General features: G+C 44.1%; 3 protein-coding genes and 1 non-coding gene across 6 annotated transcripts in view; 2 read left to right on the forward strand and 2 right to left on the reverse strand.

Moving 5' to 3' along the window:
* The window catches only part of LOC119163953 (transmembrane protein 62-like), a 46,834-nt gene extending 34,427 nt beyond the window's left edge, over window positions 1-12,407 (reverse strand). For all 3 annotated transcript variants that reach the window (XM_075870785.1, XM_075870784.1, XM_037416042.2), the window contains exons 1-9: window positions 12,036-12,407; window positions 11,434-11,545; window positions 11,028-11,165; window positions 9,594-9,639; window positions 8,931-9,078; window positions 5,276-5,394; window positions 3,963-4,085; window positions 2,817-2,972; window positions 1,209-1,358 (exon numbers count right to left, since the gene is read on the reverse strand). In XM_075870785.1, the coding sequence (XP_075726900.1) occupies window positions 1,209-1,358; window positions 2,817-2,972; window positions 3,963-4,085; window positions 5,276-5,394; window positions 8,931-9,078; window positions 9,594-9,639; window positions 11,028-11,165; window positions 11,434-11,545; window positions 12,036-12,260 (1,217 nt within the window). In that variant the 5' untranslated portion in view covers window positions 12,261-12,407. The remainder of the gene's footprint in view (window positions 1-1,208; window positions 1,359-2,816; window positions 2,973-3,962; window positions 4,086-5,275; window positions 5,395-8,930; window positions 9,079-9,593; window positions 9,640-11,027; window positions 11,166-11,433; window positions 11,546-12,035) is intronic.
* A 1,970-nt stretch (window positions 12,408-14,377) lies between these two features.
* Window positions 14,378-18,087, forward strand: LOC142769209 (uncharacterized). The gene is made up of 4 exons (XM_075872239.1): window positions 14,378-14,644; window positions 15,884-16,195; window positions 17,101-17,206; window positions 17,776-18,087. The coding sequence occupies exons 1-4, from the start codon at window positions 14,415-14,417 to the stop codon at window positions 18,085-18,087; spliced, it is 960 nt and encodes a 319-aa protein (XP_075728354.1). The 5' UTR covers window positions 14,378-14,414.
* A 397-nt stretch (window positions 18,088-18,484) lies between these two features.
* Window positions 18,485-20,101, forward strand: LOC142769210 (uncharacterized). The gene is made up of 3 exons (XM_075872240.1): window positions 18,485-18,634; window positions 19,140-19,319; window positions 19,945-20,101. Exons 1-3 carry the CDS (start codon window positions 18,485-18,487, stop codon window positions 20,047-20,049), a joined length of 435 nt encoding a protein of 144 aa, XP_075728355.1. The 3' UTR covers window positions 20,050-20,101.
* A 1,674-nt stretch (window positions 20,102-21,775) lies between these two features.
* TRNAT-AGU (transfer RNA threonine (anticodon AGU)) lies at window positions 21,776-21,849 on the reverse strand. Its single transcript has one exon. It is a non-coding gene; the product is annotated as a tRNA-Thr (tRNA).
* Between the last annotated feature and the right edge of the window lie 727 nt (window positions 21,850-22,576).

Below are 22,576 nucleotides of genomic sequence, written 5' to 3' on the forward strand. Positions count from 1 at the left end.
AGTTGCCATTCTTTCTGTCCTCTTTTTTTTTTCACAGTTTTAACCCTTTCATGTGGCACTATTAAAAGTGGTGCTATGTACAGTTACCGTCAATATGAGTTCTAACACGTTAGCTGTAATAGCAGTGACCCCAAGCCTGAACAATGACTCCAACAACAGTCAATTGGTACACAAAGTACCTCTGGGAGAACTTAATTGATTAATTTTTTTCTATGTAGGTGCCCATTTGCAGTGTTGGCACTATTTTGACCCCATACAGCATGTTGCAACTAAATTGAATGTAACTGTTCATACTAGTTTTGTAAACAGAACCGATTCAGCTTGCTTTGAAAGCAACTACTCAGCCATTAAACCTTTTCACTGCAAATCTCGAAATAACCCGGGCAACGCACACCCTGCCAATTCTGAGTATACTCATTTTGCCTTTTAAAATTGTTCCCTGCCATTTGCAAGGCAATTCTCAAATAAAATCATGCAAGTGTGTCCCACCATCCATGGAAAGGATACATAAACAAATGACACATAGTAAAATTTTTTACAGCAGAGGGAGCACACTAGCACGCTTGCACATTAGTGTCGGCTCGTGTCTTTTTGTCAGCATCTCAGCAGTGCAGTCAGTGCAAGCCAACATGCTACATGCGAACGCTATTTCGCAGAAGAAATTCAGGAGCTCATGTCGAATTCACACTCAAAACATAATGGATAATCAGTGTCTCAATAGCCCCGACTCAATGGGTAATTACTTATTGTTAATTTGTTCAAACTAATAATGTCACTAATTGTTTCATCATTTATAATGATTACTATTAATTTATTTTTATCATTATATTGTTAACTTCCACTAACTTCAAATTGTTCTCTACTCAATTTGCTTCAATTATTATGTATATGCACCGTCAAGCTTTTACTTGCTTTTGTATGGCTCTTACTCCCCTAGAAATGAACACATATCACTAGCAGAACTTAAAAAGGGACAGAGAGAGAAGGACCCCATTTCTTTGTCCCTGTTTTAGTTCTACTAGTAATGTAGATTCAAGTCAAGACCAATAAGCCCGAATTCCACCTTAAACTGTAATCTCTAGACGTTATACGATCTCAACTGCTTCTCTTCCCTAATGCTGACCTTTTGTTCAATCAAGGCCATATTCGCATGAGACATGTAGAACTTGTGGCACAAGTGTGCTCGAGCAACAGTCAGCATCTCTCACATGAGGGTGTGCAGCCCTGGCGAGAGCTCCTTGGTGTCCCAGGGGGCAACCCAGAGGGGACCCTGGCCGACCCGCTTCAGGGGCTGCCAGGGGCCATCATCCACACTGCAGCGCACCTCCGACACCGACGTGGGCGAGAACACCAGGGCCCTGGAACACAAAACGGCAGGCAGATCATTGCGAATGAATTCTGAGAAATCCAACAAGGTGGCAGAACGGTTATGTAGGAGAGACGTGGGTCTTCAGCGTCTTTTAATAGTTGGTTGAACATAATGAAATTTTAAACACTTATTCAGTTTATTCCGCAGGCTCCAAATCTTGTGTAGATGTTTATTAGCTGCATTACAACAGAAGATATGCTCTTTCAACAATGTTTCCGAGCATAATTTTTATGGGAACTTTCAATAACTTCTCGTCATCAGACACAAATAGTATGCATCAAGATTGCCGGAAAGGTGGTCTAGCTAATGATGCTATTTTCTTGTAATCCTGTTAACCAAATTATAATCTTCGATAGTGATAAAGTGTAAGAAGCAGAAGTTTTTTACTCATATTTGCATTCTTTTATTTTGCGTTCAAGGGTGAATGAAAACAATTCAAATAGCATGACTGGTTAGACCAGCTCCTTGGCAGTTTTACCACATAGGAAATATGCTCTCAGAAGTTGCATATCTTTTGTTCTAATGCATACGATAAAGATTTATTTGAAGATTTGGAATCCTCATAAAAAACTGGGTAAGTGTATTAAATTTTATTCATTTAAAACTAATAAAAACAACTTTCTCGAGACCCTCATCTTTATGCCAAACTGACAAGCACCCATTTGTATCTCGACACCACAAGGAAATCCATACAGTGCAAATTGAAGAGCACAAGTTTGCAGTGAGTGAAAAATGTTACCATGCTATATTTAGTAGACGGAAAAAATTGCTCAGTAACCATAATGAAAATACGACACTCGTCTTAGTGAGGAAGACACTACATTTGTGGAATTGATCTCTGTAATAACGTTATATTTCAACCCAGTTCTTCCCCTGCAGACCATTTAACTTGCAACACAGCTCTTATACAATGTACAGTAGACTCGTGGAAGCTGAAGGAGCAAGGAATTCAAGTACAGAATCGATAATATCACAAACATAACACATATCACAGGCAGGTCATACCGCAGGCAGTTGTTCCACTTAAGCAGCTGTTCTAATCCATAGATAACATTTTACTCGAAGTAGACTGCATATCAAGTTGATTGAACATTAGCAACAGGTAAAATTTGCAAAAGTTGCCAAAGTATGAAGGCTAGTGCCATCTTTGGCGCTTAATCACCTAAAATAAAAAGTTTACCAGTAATTTTCTTTTGGATTTCATCGACTTTTTCTCATTCCAGATACTTTTTGCAAATTTATTCCCACACCCCCATAACAGCCATTCAAACTGGTAAGTGCCTTTTTTTTTTTCATGTCAAACATATACACATTTGACACAATAAACAGCTTTGACGTTGCATTACTTGCAGATGAGCAAGGTTTCCTGGGGGTGAGATGTTGGTCTCAGCAACGCTACTACACAGGAAGGTAAACCTTTCAACCCTAACGAATACCATGCACAAACCTGACATGCGTGGAATGGGTGATGCGCCGCAAGGGCTCCACACCAGGCATGGCCATCACTGCACTTTTTGGATTCGTGACCAGTATTATGGGCCACTCGCGGAAATGCACATCCACAAAACTGAACAGACCATGGTCCACTGCTGCAACCCGGAACCTGGAATATAACAGGGCACAAAACCCACTCAAACATTTGAAATGACGCAACGTAGAGATTAATGGCGCGAGCAGAATGTAGAAAAAAAAATTGCAATTTCATCTCAATGACCAAGCGATGAATTCGATAGCAACAAATCAGTGAACTCTTGCTTGAGCGAACTTCAAGGGACACAAGAAAATTTCATTTAACTGAAAGTTCACTGAAGTGAACATTCGCCAGAATATCGAATAGCATTGGGCACAGCCTTATATAGAGTCAAAAGTGTGAAATGCAGTTTATTTTAAAAAGAATCCTGCAATTTTCATAAGCACTGGTGCTCTTAAAGCGTAAGAATTAAGAGACAAAGCTGTCCAGTGAGTCGAAGTTTCTGTGCAATGCCTCTGGTACAGCTTGCTACTTTGACATGAAGTCTCGCAACTTTCTCGTTGCCCTGTTCTGCTTCTGGTTCCGGACAAACAATGAAAACAATTTCGAAATATGATTGTTTTGCACTGCTAACAGACTCACTTTCACACTGCACGTAGTCTTCAAACGAACTACTGCTTTCAACATTCAGATGCAGTGCCGTAGAGCGAAAAAGTTCTTTGATTTGATTTTAAAAATGAGCCCAGATCCACGAAAGAAGTTTGTTCAACTAAAGTGCTCACTATTTAGAAATTGATTTAATTGAAAAAATTTTGCATTCAATGCACACATTTTTGTAAAGTTCATCATACTGAAATATTTATTAAACCGACGTTTGTACAAGTGAAACTTCACTTTTGTAATTTTATACAAAATAGGGCGAGTAGCTAGCATTTTGCGTTTCAATCTTGCACAATATACATGACCTCCTCAAGTTCCACCAACACGAATCAAAAATAAAAAAAAATCAAGACCCATGAAATTCGGTCAACATGTCAGAAACTTTAAAAACTTCTTTGATTTGCTGCCCTTGTATCTATTTCATCTATATCAGTTGCATAGAAACTGCACCAAGGCACTAACAGGCGGCCGCTCTTCCAATCGGCCAGCTCGAGCTCAAGAAACCCCGATGGCTGCAGTGCATACATGCCCCGGAAGAAACCCAGGAGACTGTGGTAGTGGCCGCACAGGTATGGGCCACCAAGCCTGCAATGAAGAGAACGGTTGAACAGAAGCCTCCGAGGCACTTACACAGAGACAATACAATCAAGCGAGGCATGCGCAGAGACCGTAAACCTAGTGGCCCGCTGCAAAAGTCCCAAAAGAAACGTAGCTCAACACAATATGTTGGTGGGCTAGTTGGTGTGAATCCATTGTGATTTTTTAGCTTTAAATAACACCCCAAAAAATATGACCGGACAAGGAGTTCTGTCTTCTTTCTTGGGTGTTGTTTTACACTTAAAGAAAAAGCACTATAGACTCACAAAAGGCACAGCACCGCTGAAAGGGTAAAGCACCTACAGTGACGGCACAGTCAGTAGTGGAACATCCTCATTAGCTTTCAGCGGATGTCATGGTGCAAGCAAAAGAAAAAAAAAATGAGTCAGAAATGCCACTTCAGCACTTTTTTTTACACACCTGTGACCATGCAGACTGGACAGAAGTTGTATCAAAATGACAGGAAAAAGAAGTTCTTTTTTTTATCAGAACAAAAATGCATCCAGAATGTTGTCTATTCTTCCATTTCACAATGAAGCAGTAATTTTGCTTACTAATCAGGTTGGCAATTCGGTACAACCAAGCTCGTGCAACGTGAGCATTAATGTAAATTTCAGGGGAGTGCGTATCTCAGGTAGGGGTTCCAAAGTAAGGATGGGTTAAAATTTTGAAAAAAATGAAAAGTGTGGCAACCAGAGCTCTTTATACTAACACAAGTGGATCCTAGTGTAAGAGTCAAACAGGCCAGCATGAAAAGGGCATTCTTGGCACTTAAGTTCGTTTTGACGGAACAGTAGTCTCGTATATAGTAAGAAGTTACACATGATGACAAGCTGCTTCTGAGATCATGCCCCATCCCTGGAAGCAAATCATAAAGCCTGTTCAGAGAACTTGTAATTCACTTATGAAAGAATTAAATAAGTTTTTTCACTACTTCAACTTCAAAATTTTTTGCATACAAATAAAGATCACTATAAACCAATATGAATTTTTTTCCAAAACAGAAACGAAATGAAACTTTCTTTGCTTGAATGAAGCTAAAACCAAAGCTAAAGAAATTTCATTCCTACCCACTGTTTTAAAGATAATCATGCATGAGCCATGATAATTAAGCACAAGCTTTTTGAACCTTGCACAAAGCTTCACTAAATTACAGCCTGCAAGTAGGATATCCGCACCTGAGCAACTCGTGGATTTCGTCAGAAGCCACGCTGCGCGTCGGATGGTGACCAAACCAGATGGTAAAGTTGCTATCTCGTGTCTCCTCCCGAATTCGTTGTAAACTGCTCAGCTCAGCCTGAAAAATATGTAGCACATATAAAGGTTCGCAACATTGCAAAACATTAACATTTATATTTACCTGTATGGCACAGCCGCATTGCTCAATGACTAGCCCAGCAAACTTTTGAATCGGGTGCACTGACAGTATCCACAAAAAAATGTCAAATAGTGCACATTTGTCTTCAATGGTAACCAACAATAAATTACTTTACAGTGATAAATTTACTGTGAAACCTCCAATGTCATTTTTTCCCGATGTGGGTTTTCGAATAGATGAGCAACTTGATGTCAAAAGTTTCACTGCTAGATTTTCAGCCGAAACCTCCAATAGCGACATCACGAATTTCAAATTTTGGCCACATTGGCTCAATTATATTGCCTGAAACTTCGTATGGTAACTCTATGGCTTCTTTAGAAAACAAGGTATTTCAGCTTTACTGATTAGGAACTACCTGTAGGTCCTAGTAGACGCTGTCGACGTCTAGGATGTCATGGTGTGAGAACTGAGAGGTAGTGTTGGCACCCACATTTTCCTTTTGCGCATAATTCTGCTTATCCAAGGGTCTTCTTGAAGCAAGGCTGGTGTTTTTCTTATTGTGAAATAGTAATTTACAACTAGAAAAAATATAGTCTTTGGCGTCATGCTGGGGCCTGCCGCCAGTTCCTAATAGCAGTGACCGTCAAGTTGATCGTTTCCCAAGAAGCAGTGGCATGTCTTATACTACTTTTTAAAAATCTCCCATCATCGCAGTTACCTGCCTGCACTATTAATCAGTTGTTCTACTGTTTTAATTAAGAACAAAATAACCTAATTTCTTGCCGAGTGAACTTGTGCACCCCAAAGAAATCAACAGTTTAACAACTATGACAGCAATGAGCACCGCTGCTGGTCAAGAAATCTGAACTCACAGGTCAACCACTATCAATACATGCTGGATCGTATATTGCATACTAAGTAATGTTTACATATATTTGAGAACGTAAAACACTGAATCATGCAGACAATATAATGAGACATGTTTGTTTCGCTGCACAATTGAGAACACTTGGGTATTTTGGATACGGCTGTCTGTCACAGGCAATAAGTAACTTGGTTTGCATAACAGTGCCCTATATTCAATATATGCATTCTCACTCAACACTACTTAATACATGACATACACACTAACATTAATAGCATTTTAAATATTGTTTTCGTTTCATATACTTGCTTCTATTTTGCAACTGAGATTCAGGTGTGCACAACTCACTACGCTTCTGCACTTATTGCTGCTTTGAGTTGTGCTCAAAACAGCAATAAATGCTAAACAGAAGTAATGCTTAACTACGACTGCAAAACAGCTTTCTGGATGGCTTAACAGTGACTGTAACCTTTGTGCAGCATTCCTCCGAGTCTACATCTACATCATGTTTCTTCAATTCTACACTGCTGGAGCAAACCGTTTATAACCCTTCAACACAACATTTGGGACACATAATGAGTCAAATCATTGCTTAAGGGCCGACTACAAAAATTTCTTTAGGCTGAATTTCTTAAAAGCAAGCAGTAGATGATACTGTTGCTATCTCGGCAAAGCTAGTCCTTAAATTTCTTCATTGACATTCTTTAGATAGCACATCAACACAAGGCACTTGAAAATGGCTGAGACAGATTCACACACCAGGACATACGTATCACAAGACAAGCGGAGGGCATCTGAGCTGCAACAAATCGTGCCAAAAACAGCTGGTACGGGGAAGCGTCCTGCTGTGTAATGCAATTCAGCAGCACTAAGCTAAGCCATGCTCACATGCAGGTTAAACTAGCAATCTGTCTGGTCACGTGAATCCACGGTGAGAGGACACGATGCAAACTAAGGGCCATGGCCTTCAAGACTGCCAGTCTACCATGCATACCACCCAAATCCTATATTAAAGAACTGTGCCAATTGTCATCATTCCAGGGTTCCTGTTATTTTTTATGTGTTACCACTGGAGCGTCTAATCTGATTAAAAAACCTTATGCCATGTGTTGGGCGAGCAATAAACTTCTGGCATGGCCAGACTAGAAAGGCGAACAGACATAATGCACATGCCGAGTCTCATCAGAAGAGGCTCCTGCACAAAGGGAGCATCATCTTGATGCTGATACGAGGCCACAAAAAACGGACAGGCGCAACGTTACACGGCAGTGACAACGCCAGCATTAAAGATTTGAGCCCTCAACAGGTGAACACATGATGCTAAGGCAAAGCTAAACTGTCAACAATTTTTTTAATAAATGTGCCTGTTTTGAAAAATCTTTATTGAGCGTACGCTCTTCAATTGTAAGATTTTGTGAGGAACTTGCTCTGAAGCTAGGCTTCTTACGCAGCACAAAATTTTACTGCAGGAAATCACAAACAAGCAGGGCATGCAAAAAATAAGGCGATTTCTTTAGCAATTGCACTAGTATTGTTCTACGGTTCGGAAGGAACAGGAAAAAACAATAACATTCATCATTAGCCATAGGTCAAGCATACAAATAAGCAATCTTGGTGAAGGGAGCTGATCTAAAAGTAGTAAGCCATGTATATATGAATATGAATAAAATATGCCTCACTGCAACAATTGATTTCTTTCCAAGTGACTGCGCTTTCATGAGCACATCATTTCACATCATACTGCCTATGAATTCAAATGGCTGGTCACGCACTGCCAGCCATTTGATTATTGTGTTAGATTTCCTTTCCTTGTAAATCAGTTTCCTTGCTCTGTTGTTATGACTGCCCTGCATCGGCCACAATGCCACTTAATACAGAAGAGAAGCGATCAGTTTAGGTAAGCTAAATACTCTTTCTAGACATTTCAGCAATTAAATGATAGTAGGTTGATTATCTGTGTCAACAAATGAAGGTACATTTTCATTTTAAAAAATTTCGTGCAGGAACCACACTGCCTATATGTTGGCGTTATGGATTTTAAAGTACTTTTTTTTTTTTGGCCGTTAGTATAGTGGTTCATGTATACAAAACAGTTTACACATACCAATAAAAAGATTGAACAGACTTAATGAGCTATAATGAAATTTCATGGTGTCTTCAAAACCCGGCATGAAACCTTCAAAGCACTCATTGTGGAAAATTAGTTTATTTAAAGCCATAAATGTGAAGGAAGGTTCATCATCGAAAAAATAATGTCATCTGCCCACTTTTGTTGTGAAGCCACAAAATAAATCTATGTATTTCCAAGAAAAAATGCTTCTTTGTTGATTAAAAAATTCATCCTGGCCCCTTATTCAAACTCGGTACAAACAGCTTGCTGAGGTGGTCTCCCTATCATGAGCTAACCAGCATGCTAGCAGATTGCAGAAAAAGGGCAAAGTAAACGACAAGTTGAAGGCCACAAACACTGAATAAGACAAATAAAGCCTGCAGAATCCTATGAAGGCGTGTGTGTGCATGAACATATACGAATGGCATAAAAAAAAAAAGACACGGTGAGAGAGTGATGGTGATACTACTGACGATGATTGCATTCCTGAGCAATTAAAAACCCCATGAGTAAACAACAGGACATGATGGCACCTCTCACCTGGGGTAGAGAGCCGATGAAGTTGAATGGTCGCTTGACACCGGGGTCAGTGCAGGTATCGATGCCAATGAACGTGTAGCGATCATCACCGTCACGGTGCGTGTATGAATACGAATGCAAGTGTTGCCGCCCTTGCACAGAGTAAACCCTGCACACAGTGAGTGAGTACACTCATATGCTCTGGTTCGTTCAGGACAAATCTTTATGCAGGTTGTGTTGTGCCCAATTTAAACCTACAGTACCAAAAAACTATGCCTTGAAGGGACACTAAAGAAAGAAACCATTTTTATTGCATTGGCAAATCACTCTCACCCATTACCAAAATCACTTGTATCGGTAAATTACTCTTAATACCAAAATCATAACCCCTGCCACGAAAAGACACTATGCAAGGGAGTTTTCAAACCCTAAATCATTAGTGTTATTTAATCTAGCGTTTCCCTTTAGCACCTGTTCAAAAAAAAACTTCTTTTCGAGTAGTGTTGCAGCTTCACTGAGGCAAGAGCGAATTTACTGAAGGACAGGTAAGAAATCAATATACCCAAGCCTGCTACTCATTACTACTTTCGAAGTATCAGTGATGACAACTCTACAAACATGCAAGTCATAACAGTTTATTTAGAACATCAGTTCTGCAAAAGCAGCAAGAAGCAAGTGCCTTACCTGTAAAAGTTATGCTCGTCCTCCACAGAGGCAAGATTCAAATTATCTGTCAAAAAAAATTAAATATTTGTGAATGTTCGGAAATGTGGAGAGCTATGCTTATCTTCCAACCCGACCCTTCCTTTGCCTTGTCCCCATTAATACCTGTTGCCTCCTAATACATTAATTTTAACATTTCCATGAACATCAAAACAACTGCTTAAAGGGACTGACAACTGGATAGAATGTGTCACACTTCTAATTGCAGGGGTTTAACTTCCCAAAACACCACATGATTATTAGAGGTGCCAAAGTAGACGATTCCAGAAATTTAAACCACCTGAAGTTCTTGAACGTGCACCTAAATCTAGTTCCACATTTCTGCCAGTGCTGCAATACACTGGCAGAAGTGGACGATTGTAAAATATACTTACAGAATTGGGCATTCTTTTCAATATTTAAATGGTGCTTGCATTTTTAAACTGCATTTGTAAGTCATAAAAACCGTCCTTTCCCATTGACTCATGGAAAAGCATTGGACTAAATGAATGAGACAGGCATCTCTGCTTATAGCAAAGTAAAAGGAGCTGATGCACAGTACTGACGCTTCTTCCGAAGCAACTAGTGGCATCATGTTGTGATGCTGTGAAGGCGTGCAATGCACCGCAAACTGAACCAAAGGAATATGAACCGCTGCCACGCAGGGCTGCGTTTCTCAGGCAAGCCCGGTTCCGCTGACTGTGTCAAAAGCCTGCCTGAGCTCTATGCTAAAGTGCTGCGGAGGTAACCAAGATATTGTTTTCCGATACTGTGCCATTTTATTAAACATGTCGAACCAAACCATAAGCAAATAACACATCACAGTCTTGGGAAAGGCACTACATATAGGAAAACAATTTTGGTGCGTCTATATTTTGGGCTTGATTCGGGCTTTGCAACTGACCTGGCTCAAAATGAGAAGGCGTTGGCATACCCAGGCCTGGCTTCCTTACCGTGCCAAGCTCAGTCTACCTAGTGGCCGTGCACACCTCTATCACCTGCCACTGCTTACAGCATGTTGTGCATACGACTTTGTTGATGCTGTGCATTGAAAAATGCTGATAAAATATGTTTAGCAGCATTTTTCACTTTTCTAGTCCATGATTAAATACTCACTTGTAAGCTTCCTGTTGTACTAAAGAAAACAGCTACTGTCGAAATTGTTTGTCTGTCCCCTTAACCATCATTTCACCATATCACAGAGCTTTAGAATACAACACACAAAGTTCGCCGGCGTTGCAAGCATAGCCTTAGAATTCACCACTCTACGAGAGCCCGCAAGAGGTCTGCATATGACGAATGTGCAACGCAAAGCATTGCGTTCTGCTGTTCTAAGAACTCTCTATTATCTGCCAAATGTTTTGCCATTTACAGACCCAATGAACAGTGTAGAAGTTGTCAAAATACAGCACGTACCGTGATTTCCTCGAATATCTAACCAGATATGTTTGCGTGTAACACCAGTTTCGTAGATGGCCCGCCAATACTGTTGCCATTCCTCACGCATTTGACCAGAGTCCAAGAATCGGGCACCCAGCGAGTCTACGATATCACCTGCAAAAAACAATGAAAGCACACTACTATGACACAAGGTGCAGGAGTATAAAGGGAGAAATTCGGCCTTGTTGGTAAGACTTCAAGCAGTATTTACCACAAGGTAACAAAAGAGCGAGAAGGGAACACAAAATATGAGTGCATCTCGTCCTGAACCCTTATGTTATCTTGCTCTAAATGTCACCTAATGTCTCACAATGTCCCAGTGAGTGCTGACCTCTTCACATGAACAGCTACGTGATATTAATCCGATATTACAGTGACTTACCCGTCATCACTACAATAGGAGGCTTGATGATTTTCATAATGGTTTCAGCAATGAACTCCTTCAACTGCACTGCACGTTGAGGTACCGAGCCACTCAGATGTGTGTCACTGACCTGCATGAAAATGCAAATTCGAGGTAGCACAGACACTACTACTGAAAATTCAACACCAGCAGGCCTCATGGTCGTAGTCAAGGGTTAACTAAAACATTAATGAAAGTATATGCAGAGATGCCAGCACAGTATTTTGTAAATACGCAACTTTGAAATCAACAAGCGACCACACATCACGGTGCTTCTGTTCATCTTTAAAAGCAAAATACACGGTATCAATGAGCTTTTATGCCAATCATATGCACAGCAGCGTTGTCGGCGTAACATTTTAGTTGAATTCTAACCATTTTTATCGCAGCAGCACTGAAGCTCCCTTTTATTTCGTGAAGCTCTAACTTTTGCGAGCAGACAGCTAGCTATACTAAAGAATACGAATGGGCAAATACCGCTAATCTATTTTAGCGTCGATGACAACGAGTAAGGCACGGGCACTACTTGTGCAATGATTAAATTAAGGAGAAAACCTTGACGCCAATGTGAGGTAACCGACCTGAACGAAATACATGAGGTGGCGGTGTTCGTCGTTGGGCACGACGGAGTCGCCCGTCGGGTCGTCGACGGGCCACATTTGTTCTTCACGGGGCGGTTCGTCACCGATAGTTGCCACGTACAAAAACACGAGGACGAAAAGCAAGAGGACCGCCAGCAGTCGCCTGGTGCACGCCATGGTCCTCCGTAGCGGTTCCGGTGCTTGCGGTCGCGGCCCGGTGGACATCCGAACGAATTCAACACGAATCACAGGGGCGCATTGTTCCCCAATCGCGCGGCACGGGCGCGACCGATAGCGTTCGAGGAAGAAGAACGATCATGTGGAAGCCAATTCGTCGCATTAACCGCAGAGAATAAGAGGCAGCGTTGTCCTCGCGGGAGAATCAACCAATAGATCGACTAGCGGCTGCCTTGTCTCCGCCGTCATCGCGCCGGAGCGAGTCGGACAACGTCAGCTGTGACACATGACGCATGCCACAAGTGCGTTCGCGTTCACCGCCGATGCAATCGAGCGTGTCTGTTACGGTACACCACGTGGACAGAGGAAAAAATTCAGGATCTCTGCCGCATTTTGCCTAGAACAGCCGTGTTGTGTTCGTGCATCAAACATTGCGTCATACCTGCAACCAACAACTGCGGTTTCGGTTTCTGTTTCGGGCATTGTCTTTTCACCTTTTTCACTGAGCCACTGGTGATACTTAACTGCAGTGTAGTGCCATAACATCGTGCTATAACGCTATCATACCTTACTTCCGCCATAAAGTTGAGGTTTATATGAGTTAAAAAGCTGAAAAAATTACCAAGGGGGCCAGTGAAAAGGCATAATTCAAAGCCTGACGGGTGCCTTCCCCCTGTAAAACCAAAATCCCTCCAAATGACATGATCCCCAGTGCAAAATTAACATTGCATAAGGAAATAAATATAAATGAGTTAATACATGCCACCGGTTTGAAATTTCGGTGGTTCGGGAAAAACGTTCTGCTGTACCATGTCGCACGCTGCCAGCTCTGCATAGAAGCGTCCAAGTTTAGACTTAATTACCAAGGCATATTGCACAGATTGCACAGCACCACGCTTCTGGTGTACATTTTCCACCACAAGGCAGAATAAACACCAACTGTTTGTTCTATCTTGAATACTAATTAATCGATGGTCTATCTAGGGGTCTTAAACACGTGGCCCACGATCCTTGCGGCCCGCGCGTCACTGTCTACAGCCCACTTTTTTTTTATGTTTGTAAGCTACTCAGGCATGGCTGGCCTAAAGTATTTTTGTCGCCAGATCACCCTATGTGAAGAACCATGAAACAAAAACTATACTTCAGAATCGGCGTCCGGCTTCTAGACCGGTATCGACGTGTCGATGGAAAGATGCGCAAAATATTCTTCGGAAAGGAACACTAAGAAAAAAAACGAGTATTTTGCGAGTATTTCTGCCACGCAACAATAATTGTCATCTACTCTCGCGTTATCACTACGGTTCCGGTCATCCGCGGTCACGAACGGCACGCGCGTTATCAGTATGACATATATAAGATTCTTGATAGGAAAGTGGCGAGCGCCGGGTTTTCAAGAAAGGAAACGCGACCAAGTCAGAAGACGATTATTGTTGCGTGGCAGAACTACTTTCCAAATACTCCCTTCTGAAAGGGTATATGAGATGAAGTATTTGAGGGGTAGTTCTACCACACAACAATGATCGCATCTGTTTCCACTAAAGCCTCTAGAAGTATTAGGGGCTTTAGTTTCCACACTTGCCCGTCGCAGCGCATCTACTCGTGGTTTTTTGACGTGGTGTTACGCCCTCTCCCTATGTGTGTGTTTGATGCATAGGTGTGTGCGTGTGTGAGTGATTGTGTCGTGTGTTCGCGCTCAAATTAACTTTTAGAAATGTTGTACCAACTAGCCCAACAAGTTTTTTTTACAACACTACATATATTATGCCTCTGGCCTTGCTCCTAATTACGAGGCACGGACCATATCAACCAGTACAAATGGCTACCCAATATTTGGAGCCCCGATGCCCGGGGCTCAACTATGGAGCAGAGGGACCACGATGCGGCTTAGCTTGAAAAACTTTTATTGCTGGTACAATAAGTAAGGTTTGATGAGGCCCGGAAGAGGCCCCTCCTCACAATCACTAGGTGGGCTCCTCATTACAGGAGCCCATTGGTGACCGCTGCAACTCGACCTCTGTTGACCAGGGTCTTCTGGCTCGCCATGTCGGAGGAGCCGGGCAGGGCCACCTCCCAGTCCTCCCGGGTGGGCTTTGGTTTTGTGGTGAGGTTTGGGGCTGATTCCCGCCTCATTTCACGGGTCAAGTCCCAGGCCCAAAGCACGTGAGCTCGTGCCCAGTCTGACAGCCATCATAGAAGGAGACGATGAAGAAGTGCCGTGTGTCGCCTATCAGAGTCGTCGCTTCTCGGGTTTCTCCGACGATGGAACCCGAGGGGTGTCCGCGGAAGAGCTCGACCTCGTCGCCCCCTGCTCCGCGATCGTCGACTCCCGAGCTCCAGTCGTTGGCCGACCAGGCTTCTCTTCCAGGAATCCACAAGCCACTGCAAGGAAGGTACCTGGGAGAGGACACCGACGACGAAGGCGACGTCCGAAGGTTCATCTATTCAAATATTCAGGGATTCGTTCGTTTATTCATTTTTTTATTGTGTTCAAAGCCTTAGATGCCTCACCGAGAGCGAATATTGACCCTTGGCGTCGGCTTCACCACGAGTGGTGTAAAATAATCATCACGCGATGACGTCACCTTATGATGTCTTGCTTACATCACTAACACACGACACTGACGCTTGGTCAAAGGTGGACCGATCACAAGCGCTTACACTGTAATCGCAGCCGGAATATTGTCTCCGCTCACTTAATTATTTTGCACACTAACTTCGACGAGATCAATGTATCGGGTTATTTGTCCATTGTACAGCCCGTAATTTTCGTATCTATTTGTTACTCTTCCAATATTTCGTTGCTGTAAGTAAGAATACGCCGATCAAAAGAAAACTACAGTTTCGCATGCCTCATAAGACTTTTTTTTCTTAGTTTACATACTGATACTCCCTAACACCTAACGTGGTTCTGCACTGGAGGCACTGCAAACTTGCTGCTCCTTACCTGCTTTTGCACTGTAGCGTCCGTAATCAGCCCACCATTGACCAAGCGACGACGTCCTGTGATGAGGTCACCTCATGGCACGTCATGATGGGGTCACGAATTCATCCACACAGCTAGCCACCGCGCAATAGGAAGGAAGGAAAAACTTTATTTGCAAGGGTTTGGGACAGGGGTCATGAGCTTGATGGGTGGGGCACCAAGTCCAGGGCTCCACCGGCTACCGTCGTCTGTCTGACGTGCCGCAGAAGTGCAAGCTGCACCTCTGGGTCAGAGCTGGCGAGCTGTGCCTCCCATTGCTCGAAAGTATTACCAAGCTTGTACTGACCTAAAAAGGTATCTAAATTTGGTGGTCGTTTTAGGCATCCCCACGAAATGTGGTAGAGCGATGGCGAGCCGCCACAATGTTTCCAGGCGTGGCGCGAGCATAGTACGAGCGACGAAAGGCCTGTGTTTTTACAGTGGGTGCCACAGCCAGCTTTGCACGTTAGTTTTCTGGCGCACGAATTTAGACATTTTTGCATGGCATGCGCTAGGCGGTGATTCAACTCTTTGTCTAGGCGAAGGAAAAACCTGGCATCAGTCAAGGAGGCCACGTTAGGCCCCTATAATCAGCCAGCTTCGCAGTTTCCTAAACTTATCGCGGCTAGTGCAATCTTCTCCTTTGATCAAGTTCTTTGAATAAACGACGAAAGACTAAATAGGTTGCGCGAAACGTTCTCTTGCGCAGGCCAACCGATGGGTTGTCGCATCGCAAAGTGTCACTGGCGAGCTCGCAGCCACGTTCGCCGCCGGCCAAGGAGCCCGCTGCGGTGAAAACGGTAGCCAGTCCTTCGACCTTGAGTCGTCGAAAACGCAAGCGCGCCAGTATCCGAAAGCTGCTGCGGTCGCCGTCAGCCGCACCCAGTACGCCAGCCGTCATGTCGATGAACGCCGACGCCGCTGCCTCCGTGAGCGTGGCTAACAGGGCGGCCATCGAGGCCGGGCCCGCCACCCACCAGCTGGCTCGAGTGCGCACGCCAGACCACGCCGACACATCCACGTGAGGACACGGTCCCTTCAAAAAGAAAAAAAAGAGAAAAGGAGAGTCACTAAACGGAGCTTAATCCACGGATAAGACGTTATAATAAGGCGAAAACCTTAAGCGTCCTATGGGTAAAAGTGTCCGGTGCGTGGCGTCATATGGCATACTGTAATTATGTCACACCATGATGTCTACGCTCTTTCTAACGTAGATTTTCCGAGTGCAACCATAGCGGTCCCATGACCTTCTTGTGCCATCAAAGCGCCATAAAACACCATATATCAGGGAGAGAGGGTGGTAGGTTTCACCACAGCGACTCCGCCCCATCGCTGTTCATGGAGATCCAAAGAAAATAAGCTAAGCGTTGGATGCAAACACGAGAATTAAGAATTTACATGCTTCTCACAAGAAGCTGCCTTTGTTACCCTGATTTCCACGGGTAAATGAGAGAACTGAACATTTTTTCGCATTCAACATATCTTGGAATGCCTCCTCACCCGCCTTTATGCTGCATGGCCATAGCCATGCACTAAATAATGACGGTACCGAACAGAAAAAGTATGAGGCAACTTGCCCCCCCCCCCCTTACCAATGGGAAGAATGAAGGGGGGGGGGGGCACCGTTTCTTTAGTCATCCTAGGAGTGGGAGGCGATGATTGAGGGTGCAACCGGTAATTAGGGGCAGTTTCGCGGCATCGCCATTCGCGCTCTGCTACTACAGTAAATTGGCGCGGCTTATTTCTTCAAACGCATGAATAAGGAGAAATCGCTTGGGTATGTACTAAGCGTGTTTGTATTCGGCTCATATACTTACAAAAAATGTTGCAATATTAGTCTGCTCCAATCATTGATTTGGTGCTTCAGTAACTTGAGAATAGTTCATCAATATGATTTAAAAATATGTATTTTTATTGTTCGCACAGAGTACCAACCAAAGCGTCAGCTGGCCTAGCCAGACACCAGGGCATGGAGGAACTGCAAGCCGTCGACCAGAATCGCCAACGCAGGACCCCTCTCCGGGAGACCACAGTCAGTGGATATGGCTCGCTTGGTTGCAGGAGGTTGTGACATATCGAGACAGGGAAGAAAAAGAAACACATGCGTCATTTCTGTAGGACCATCTATAATTATGTAGAAGACAAATGTGAGATAACGTAACGCGAGACCGAACGGTGCGCAGCTGATGGATTAGGAGGGAACAAAGACCAGTCGCCTTTTATGGCACAAAGGTTTCGTTTATTAGGGCGTATCTTGGCAAATAGTCACGAACGCTTTCTCTCTCTTTTTCTGGGGGGATCGCATGATATATCGATGCAGATTAATAGCAAGACTGTCAGTCTTTCTTCCGTACGTGCCTTTCTTTCGGCCCAATAAAATGTAGCAGGCTGGGGATAGCTTCCCAGCGTCTTTTTTTTTTTTTCGTTGAGCACGTACGGTAACTTGCAGCAGCTGCCCAGAACAAAACTCCCGAGACCCTCCAGTGCATGCAGTCAGCGATAAGTGCTGTCCGTATTAGCCGGATCCTCGCCAACGAGCTCGCTTCCTGACACTCACCTTGTTGCCACCTTACATACCGAGTCCTTTTGTCCTACACTCAGAACACCCTGGGCCACATGTCTCCGGGTTGTGTGTCGGGGTACCTGCGGCTGCGCACTCCGTCTCCGAGCTGCCCCGGCACCCCACCTTCCACGGCGGGCGGAGTGAAGGGTGACCTGCGCCGCCTGATGGGAAGCCTGGACCTGACCTCCGAGCGGCCGCCGCCCGCGACGCCCAACTGGCACGACCACGTGTCGCCCGCGCCGCTGACGAGCTCGCCGGAGATGACAGAGTGCCCGTTCGCGCTGCCACCCGACGTCGGCAGCGGATTTGTCGTGAGCTATAAAACTTTACAGCGGCAGCAACACACCTAATAACTGTTGATGAAGAACCAATTTAAGGGCTCTTTGTTCTAGTATATTGAACATTCCAGAAATATATTGAACATTCCATAGTTGGTTGGTGGATGGACATTCGCGAAGGATCTGCGAAATTCTCAAGTCTCAGCGCCGTCTTTTCTCAGAAATACAGGACAAGGAAGGAGTAAAAAATACAGGACAAGGAAGGAGTAAAACAGAAGTTCTGTTTTACTCCTTCCTTGTCCTGTATTTTTTCTGGTGTTGCGCTGTCATTAATTGTGCCGCAAAGACGGGAAACGCCGGGTGAACATAACGCGCCCGTTATTCGTATTTTTGGGAGGTGGTCCTTTAACGGCGAGAACAGTGTGGGCCATTCACAGCAAAAAGAACAATAACCCGTGCAAAACCGCAGATGGAGCCCCCCGTGGCGGCCTCGTCCAGCCACGCGACGGCGCAGCGCAAGTTCCGGCTGACCCGGACACGCTCGCTGCCCGACCTGCGCCAGCAGGCCGCGGCGCCGGAGTTCCTGCGGAACCGGCTCATTCTGCAGACCGACGACACGGTGCGTGTCCAGTCCCTCTCGCTTGTCTCTAGCAGCACGGAAAGCAGTAAAACAAATATACATCTAAACATTCGACACATGTCTGGTTGGGTATGTAAACTGGGAAACTATTTAAACTCCAACCAAAAAGTACGTGAAGATGCATAAACCCGACGTTTCGGGACTCACTTGGTTCCTTCCTCAGGGGGGACCCCTGAGGAACGTCTTGAGGGGCTATAGTTCGTTCATTACTTCAAAGAAAAAAAACTGTTGCACTCGACCTGTTTAAGTGTTCCTTTTTCTTTGTGGTGTCTTTTTCTTTAGTTTCGCAATTTTTCCATTAAAGACAATTTGTACGTCCGGACTCTTGTTACAGAATGTCCCGCTGGTGGCGTTAATTGTCTTGCTTATTTCTTGGTTACTAAAGCACATTCGGGCATAATGTTGACATTTTAGGAGTTAGCAAGCATCAAGACTTCACTCTGGATGAGGCCAACGTTACCACAACGCGGAATCATCTTCGCAGGTGTACCTGCCGTTCATCCTTCGCAAGGAGTACGTGATACGGACCAAGCTGCGAGTCTCCTTCAGCCTGCTTAAGCCCCCCGTGGTGAAGAGGTCGCACAGCGAGGGCCACGTCACAGAGGTTACCTTTCTGCAGCAGTCCTACAGCGGATACTGGGACGAGACAGACACCGAGATGGAGGTATACGCACTCTCGGATGCATTCTGTGGACAGTGATCGCAACCATGGCATCTTCCTTGGTGGCTGTGCTGTTGTGACACTGCATGAAGGCTCCCTTAATTAACTGTCAGGGTTATAGAGAGTTATTGCTCATCGTGAGTCAAGCTAGAGTTAGCCACTAGCCTTGGTCACTGTTGGCAGGCAGCAGCCCTTCTCTCCTAAGTTGCTGCCTTTGCCGCCCTATGCCTAAAAAAGGGGGGGAAGGGGTGCTCACTTAAAAAAAAAACTATGGCTTACTTCCATTGCAACACTGAATTCTTCGCAGCAGTAAGGTGGCATTAAACGTGAGCTGGAGTGCATCGCACTCAATGAAGCTCTTCAGGGTTCGTCATCATCAGTTTCACTGAGATACGTGGAAATAGTACGTGGAAGGACTATGCCTTGAGATGTTCTCTTCGAGAGACAGTTGTCGTGAACACCGAATCTTCCCTTCTCATTTCTAATCAGAATCAGTAATATATACACGCAGCTATTTGGGCCAACAGACGTGAGGCTGTGGACCTCAACATGAACAACGGTCGTTCCTCACTACGGAAGCACTCTTGTTGTTCGACATGCATGATGACGCTTTTCTCGGTGTGCGCAGGCGTCCGACTGGCGGGTGGACGAAGGGTGCAACTTCTTCGACCTGTGCTACTTCCGCTGCAAGTGCTGCAAGAAGCACGCCGGTCCAATGGCCGCAGTGCGCTGAACATGCGGAAGTCCGCATTTACTTATTTTACTATATACCTAAATCTGATACAAATGAAATATTTGTTGGAATTGGTGCAATTTCAATAGATTTTCTTCTTTCAAACACAAACCCTCTATTTTTTCTCTATACAGTACATGTCGTTGCCATGAACGCATGCTAGCGTCCCCGCTTTGTTATTTATATTTCGTTTTTTTCCCTATTTAACACAGTTCTACAAAAATGTTCCCACAATTGAATACTGAAACAGGCCCCCTTGTTTTTGTGTACTACTTTTAAAAAAATGTGTCAATTGCCAAACCAAAGAATTTTGCCGAGTTCGTTCAGATGCTATCGTTGAATGGCACTTTCTTGCCCCTAAATTGTACAATAGCTCATTCCAGCGTGCAAACACACGACGGCATTACTCCTTCATGAAAATTCGCGCTTTTTTTCCAAGCGAAGCTAAAACTGGCATTTGTCACTTTGTGGTCCTTTAAACTTACGGTCCTTTCCCAAAGCGCCTCCTTGAAAGCGTCTACGCGAACTTACTTATCGCATTAATATTCAACATGTTTGCGTGATCAAACCGCAAGTTATCTGTCTAAGCACCTCTAAGATGAGCGACTCTCAGCGTTCTGCATCTCGCGTTGCCATTGCGATGCATACTTTCCGGTAACTGTCGATACGAGGCGCAAGCTGTCCGTGAGTGTGGCGACTCTTGCTGAGAATCACCGACGCTTCTGTCGCCTTTGTCTCGAGAAAACAGTGTTTGCTTAAGCATGCACCGCTAACCTAACCATTCGGGACAGCACGACCGAGGGATGACAAAAGAGTAATTTTTTTCTACCTATAGAATGTCTTATAATTGTGGAAATTAATACTGTGTACAGCTTTGCTGAGTAATTTGTTAAGAGCTCGCGTTCTCGGTGTTTGTTCACCCATACACAAGTACGGTACGAGAACAAATAAAAGAAACAACTGAAAAACAAAGCTGTCCAGAGATAGGATTCATATTCGACTATTATCCTCCTTGCACCCCCATGCGCTTTGCTTAGCACAGCTCTCAAGTGTCGAGACACCGAGGCAATGGCGAAGTCGTTGCAAGACAGTCTTCACAAAAATGAATGCAGCATATGTGAAATTCCTGTGCTCTTTTCTTCTTCTTTATTTTCATTAGTTTGATCCTTGAATAATTCTTGTACACGACATTGCATGCTAATATTTGTGAATTTTCCTTCGCGTGATCGATAGTCCGCACGACACTGTTTCGGTATAGTTTCGCTTGCATGAGAACCGAAGTGATAGATTCATGATATTAACATTCACTTCGTGATCTTTCAAAAGGAAGTTGGACATAAAGTAATCGGGCTGCGCTCATGAAGTTAGAAAGTAGTTCAACAAAGCTAACGCCATGCGGTGGCGTAGCACACTAAGCCCGTGCCCTCTCTGCCCCCTTCTCCTGAATTTTTTTTTCGCCATAACATACAGAGCAAAAAATAACCATTTCAAAGAGATGCCATTTTCCTCCCTTCCGAAATCAAGAAGGTTCCCCCAATCACAAAAAAAAAATTCTGCCTATGCCCCTGGCACCATGTTTCTCATTTACAAAGTTGGCTAAAGCATATTCATTAATGAATAAAAACAAATTATGAAAGCTTTGAAATAGAATGTAATATTCAAACTATACTTTTACGCAATGGGAGCACTCTTTAAAAACGGCAGTGAAAAAGTGAGCACGAGCAAAAGGCACCGGTGGGATTCGAACCCACGATCTCCTGTTTACTAGACAGGCGCTTTAACCAACTAAGCCACGGCGCCGCTCTTTTGCGCGAAAATATGTTTCCTGTTGAAAAAAAATTAACCGACCACATTCACTCGGGAATTTCTTGCAATTAAAAAAAAACACATTCATCCAGGCATCACTTGCTATGAACATTTCTTACATATATCCGACGATAATACGAAAACAAATTAGGTTATTTTTTTAATTTCAATTTATTGATTTCATGCGAACGTTCAGCGCTAAATATTGTTCAAAATTCGGATGCGTGTTCATAGGCAAGGGCGTAGGTAGATCTTTTTTTTTTTCGGAGGGGGGTGGGGAGGGGACACTTTTTAAGGGGTCCTTTTTCGCTCCGTATGGCATGGCGAAAACAAATCAGGAAGGGGGGGGGGGGGGGGGGGCACGGGCCTATTGTGCCACCTCCTGGCTACGCCACTGTTCATAAGTAATGAACTGAGGACCCGAGGCAGAAGAGACCGAAAGATTCATGGGAACATGGGATGTCTGAAGAATGGGGGAAGGAAAACCCACTTATGAGTCGACTCACTCAGGCATAAATGCTGTTTTAAGTCTGCGTCTGAGTCCGGGTGAGTAATATTTAGGCGAGCTTGGCTCCGAGGGGGTACGGTTGAGAAAAAAGCTTAGCGAGTCTGAGTAGGCCCCAAGACAAAAATATATCTTTTGTGTGTGTCTGAGTGACTCAGGTTCCTTTTTCTTTTTTTTTTCTTTTTGCCGTGATAAGTTGAGCAGAAATTATTGCCG

This window comes from Rhipicephalus microplus, chromosome 8, assembly GCF_043290135.1.
Source record: "Rhipicephalus microplus isolate Deutch F79 chromosome 8, USDA_Rmic, whole genome shotgun sequence".
NCBI lineage: Eukaryota > Metazoa > Arthropoda > Arachnida > Ixodida > Ixodidae > Rhipicephalus > Rhipicephalus microplus.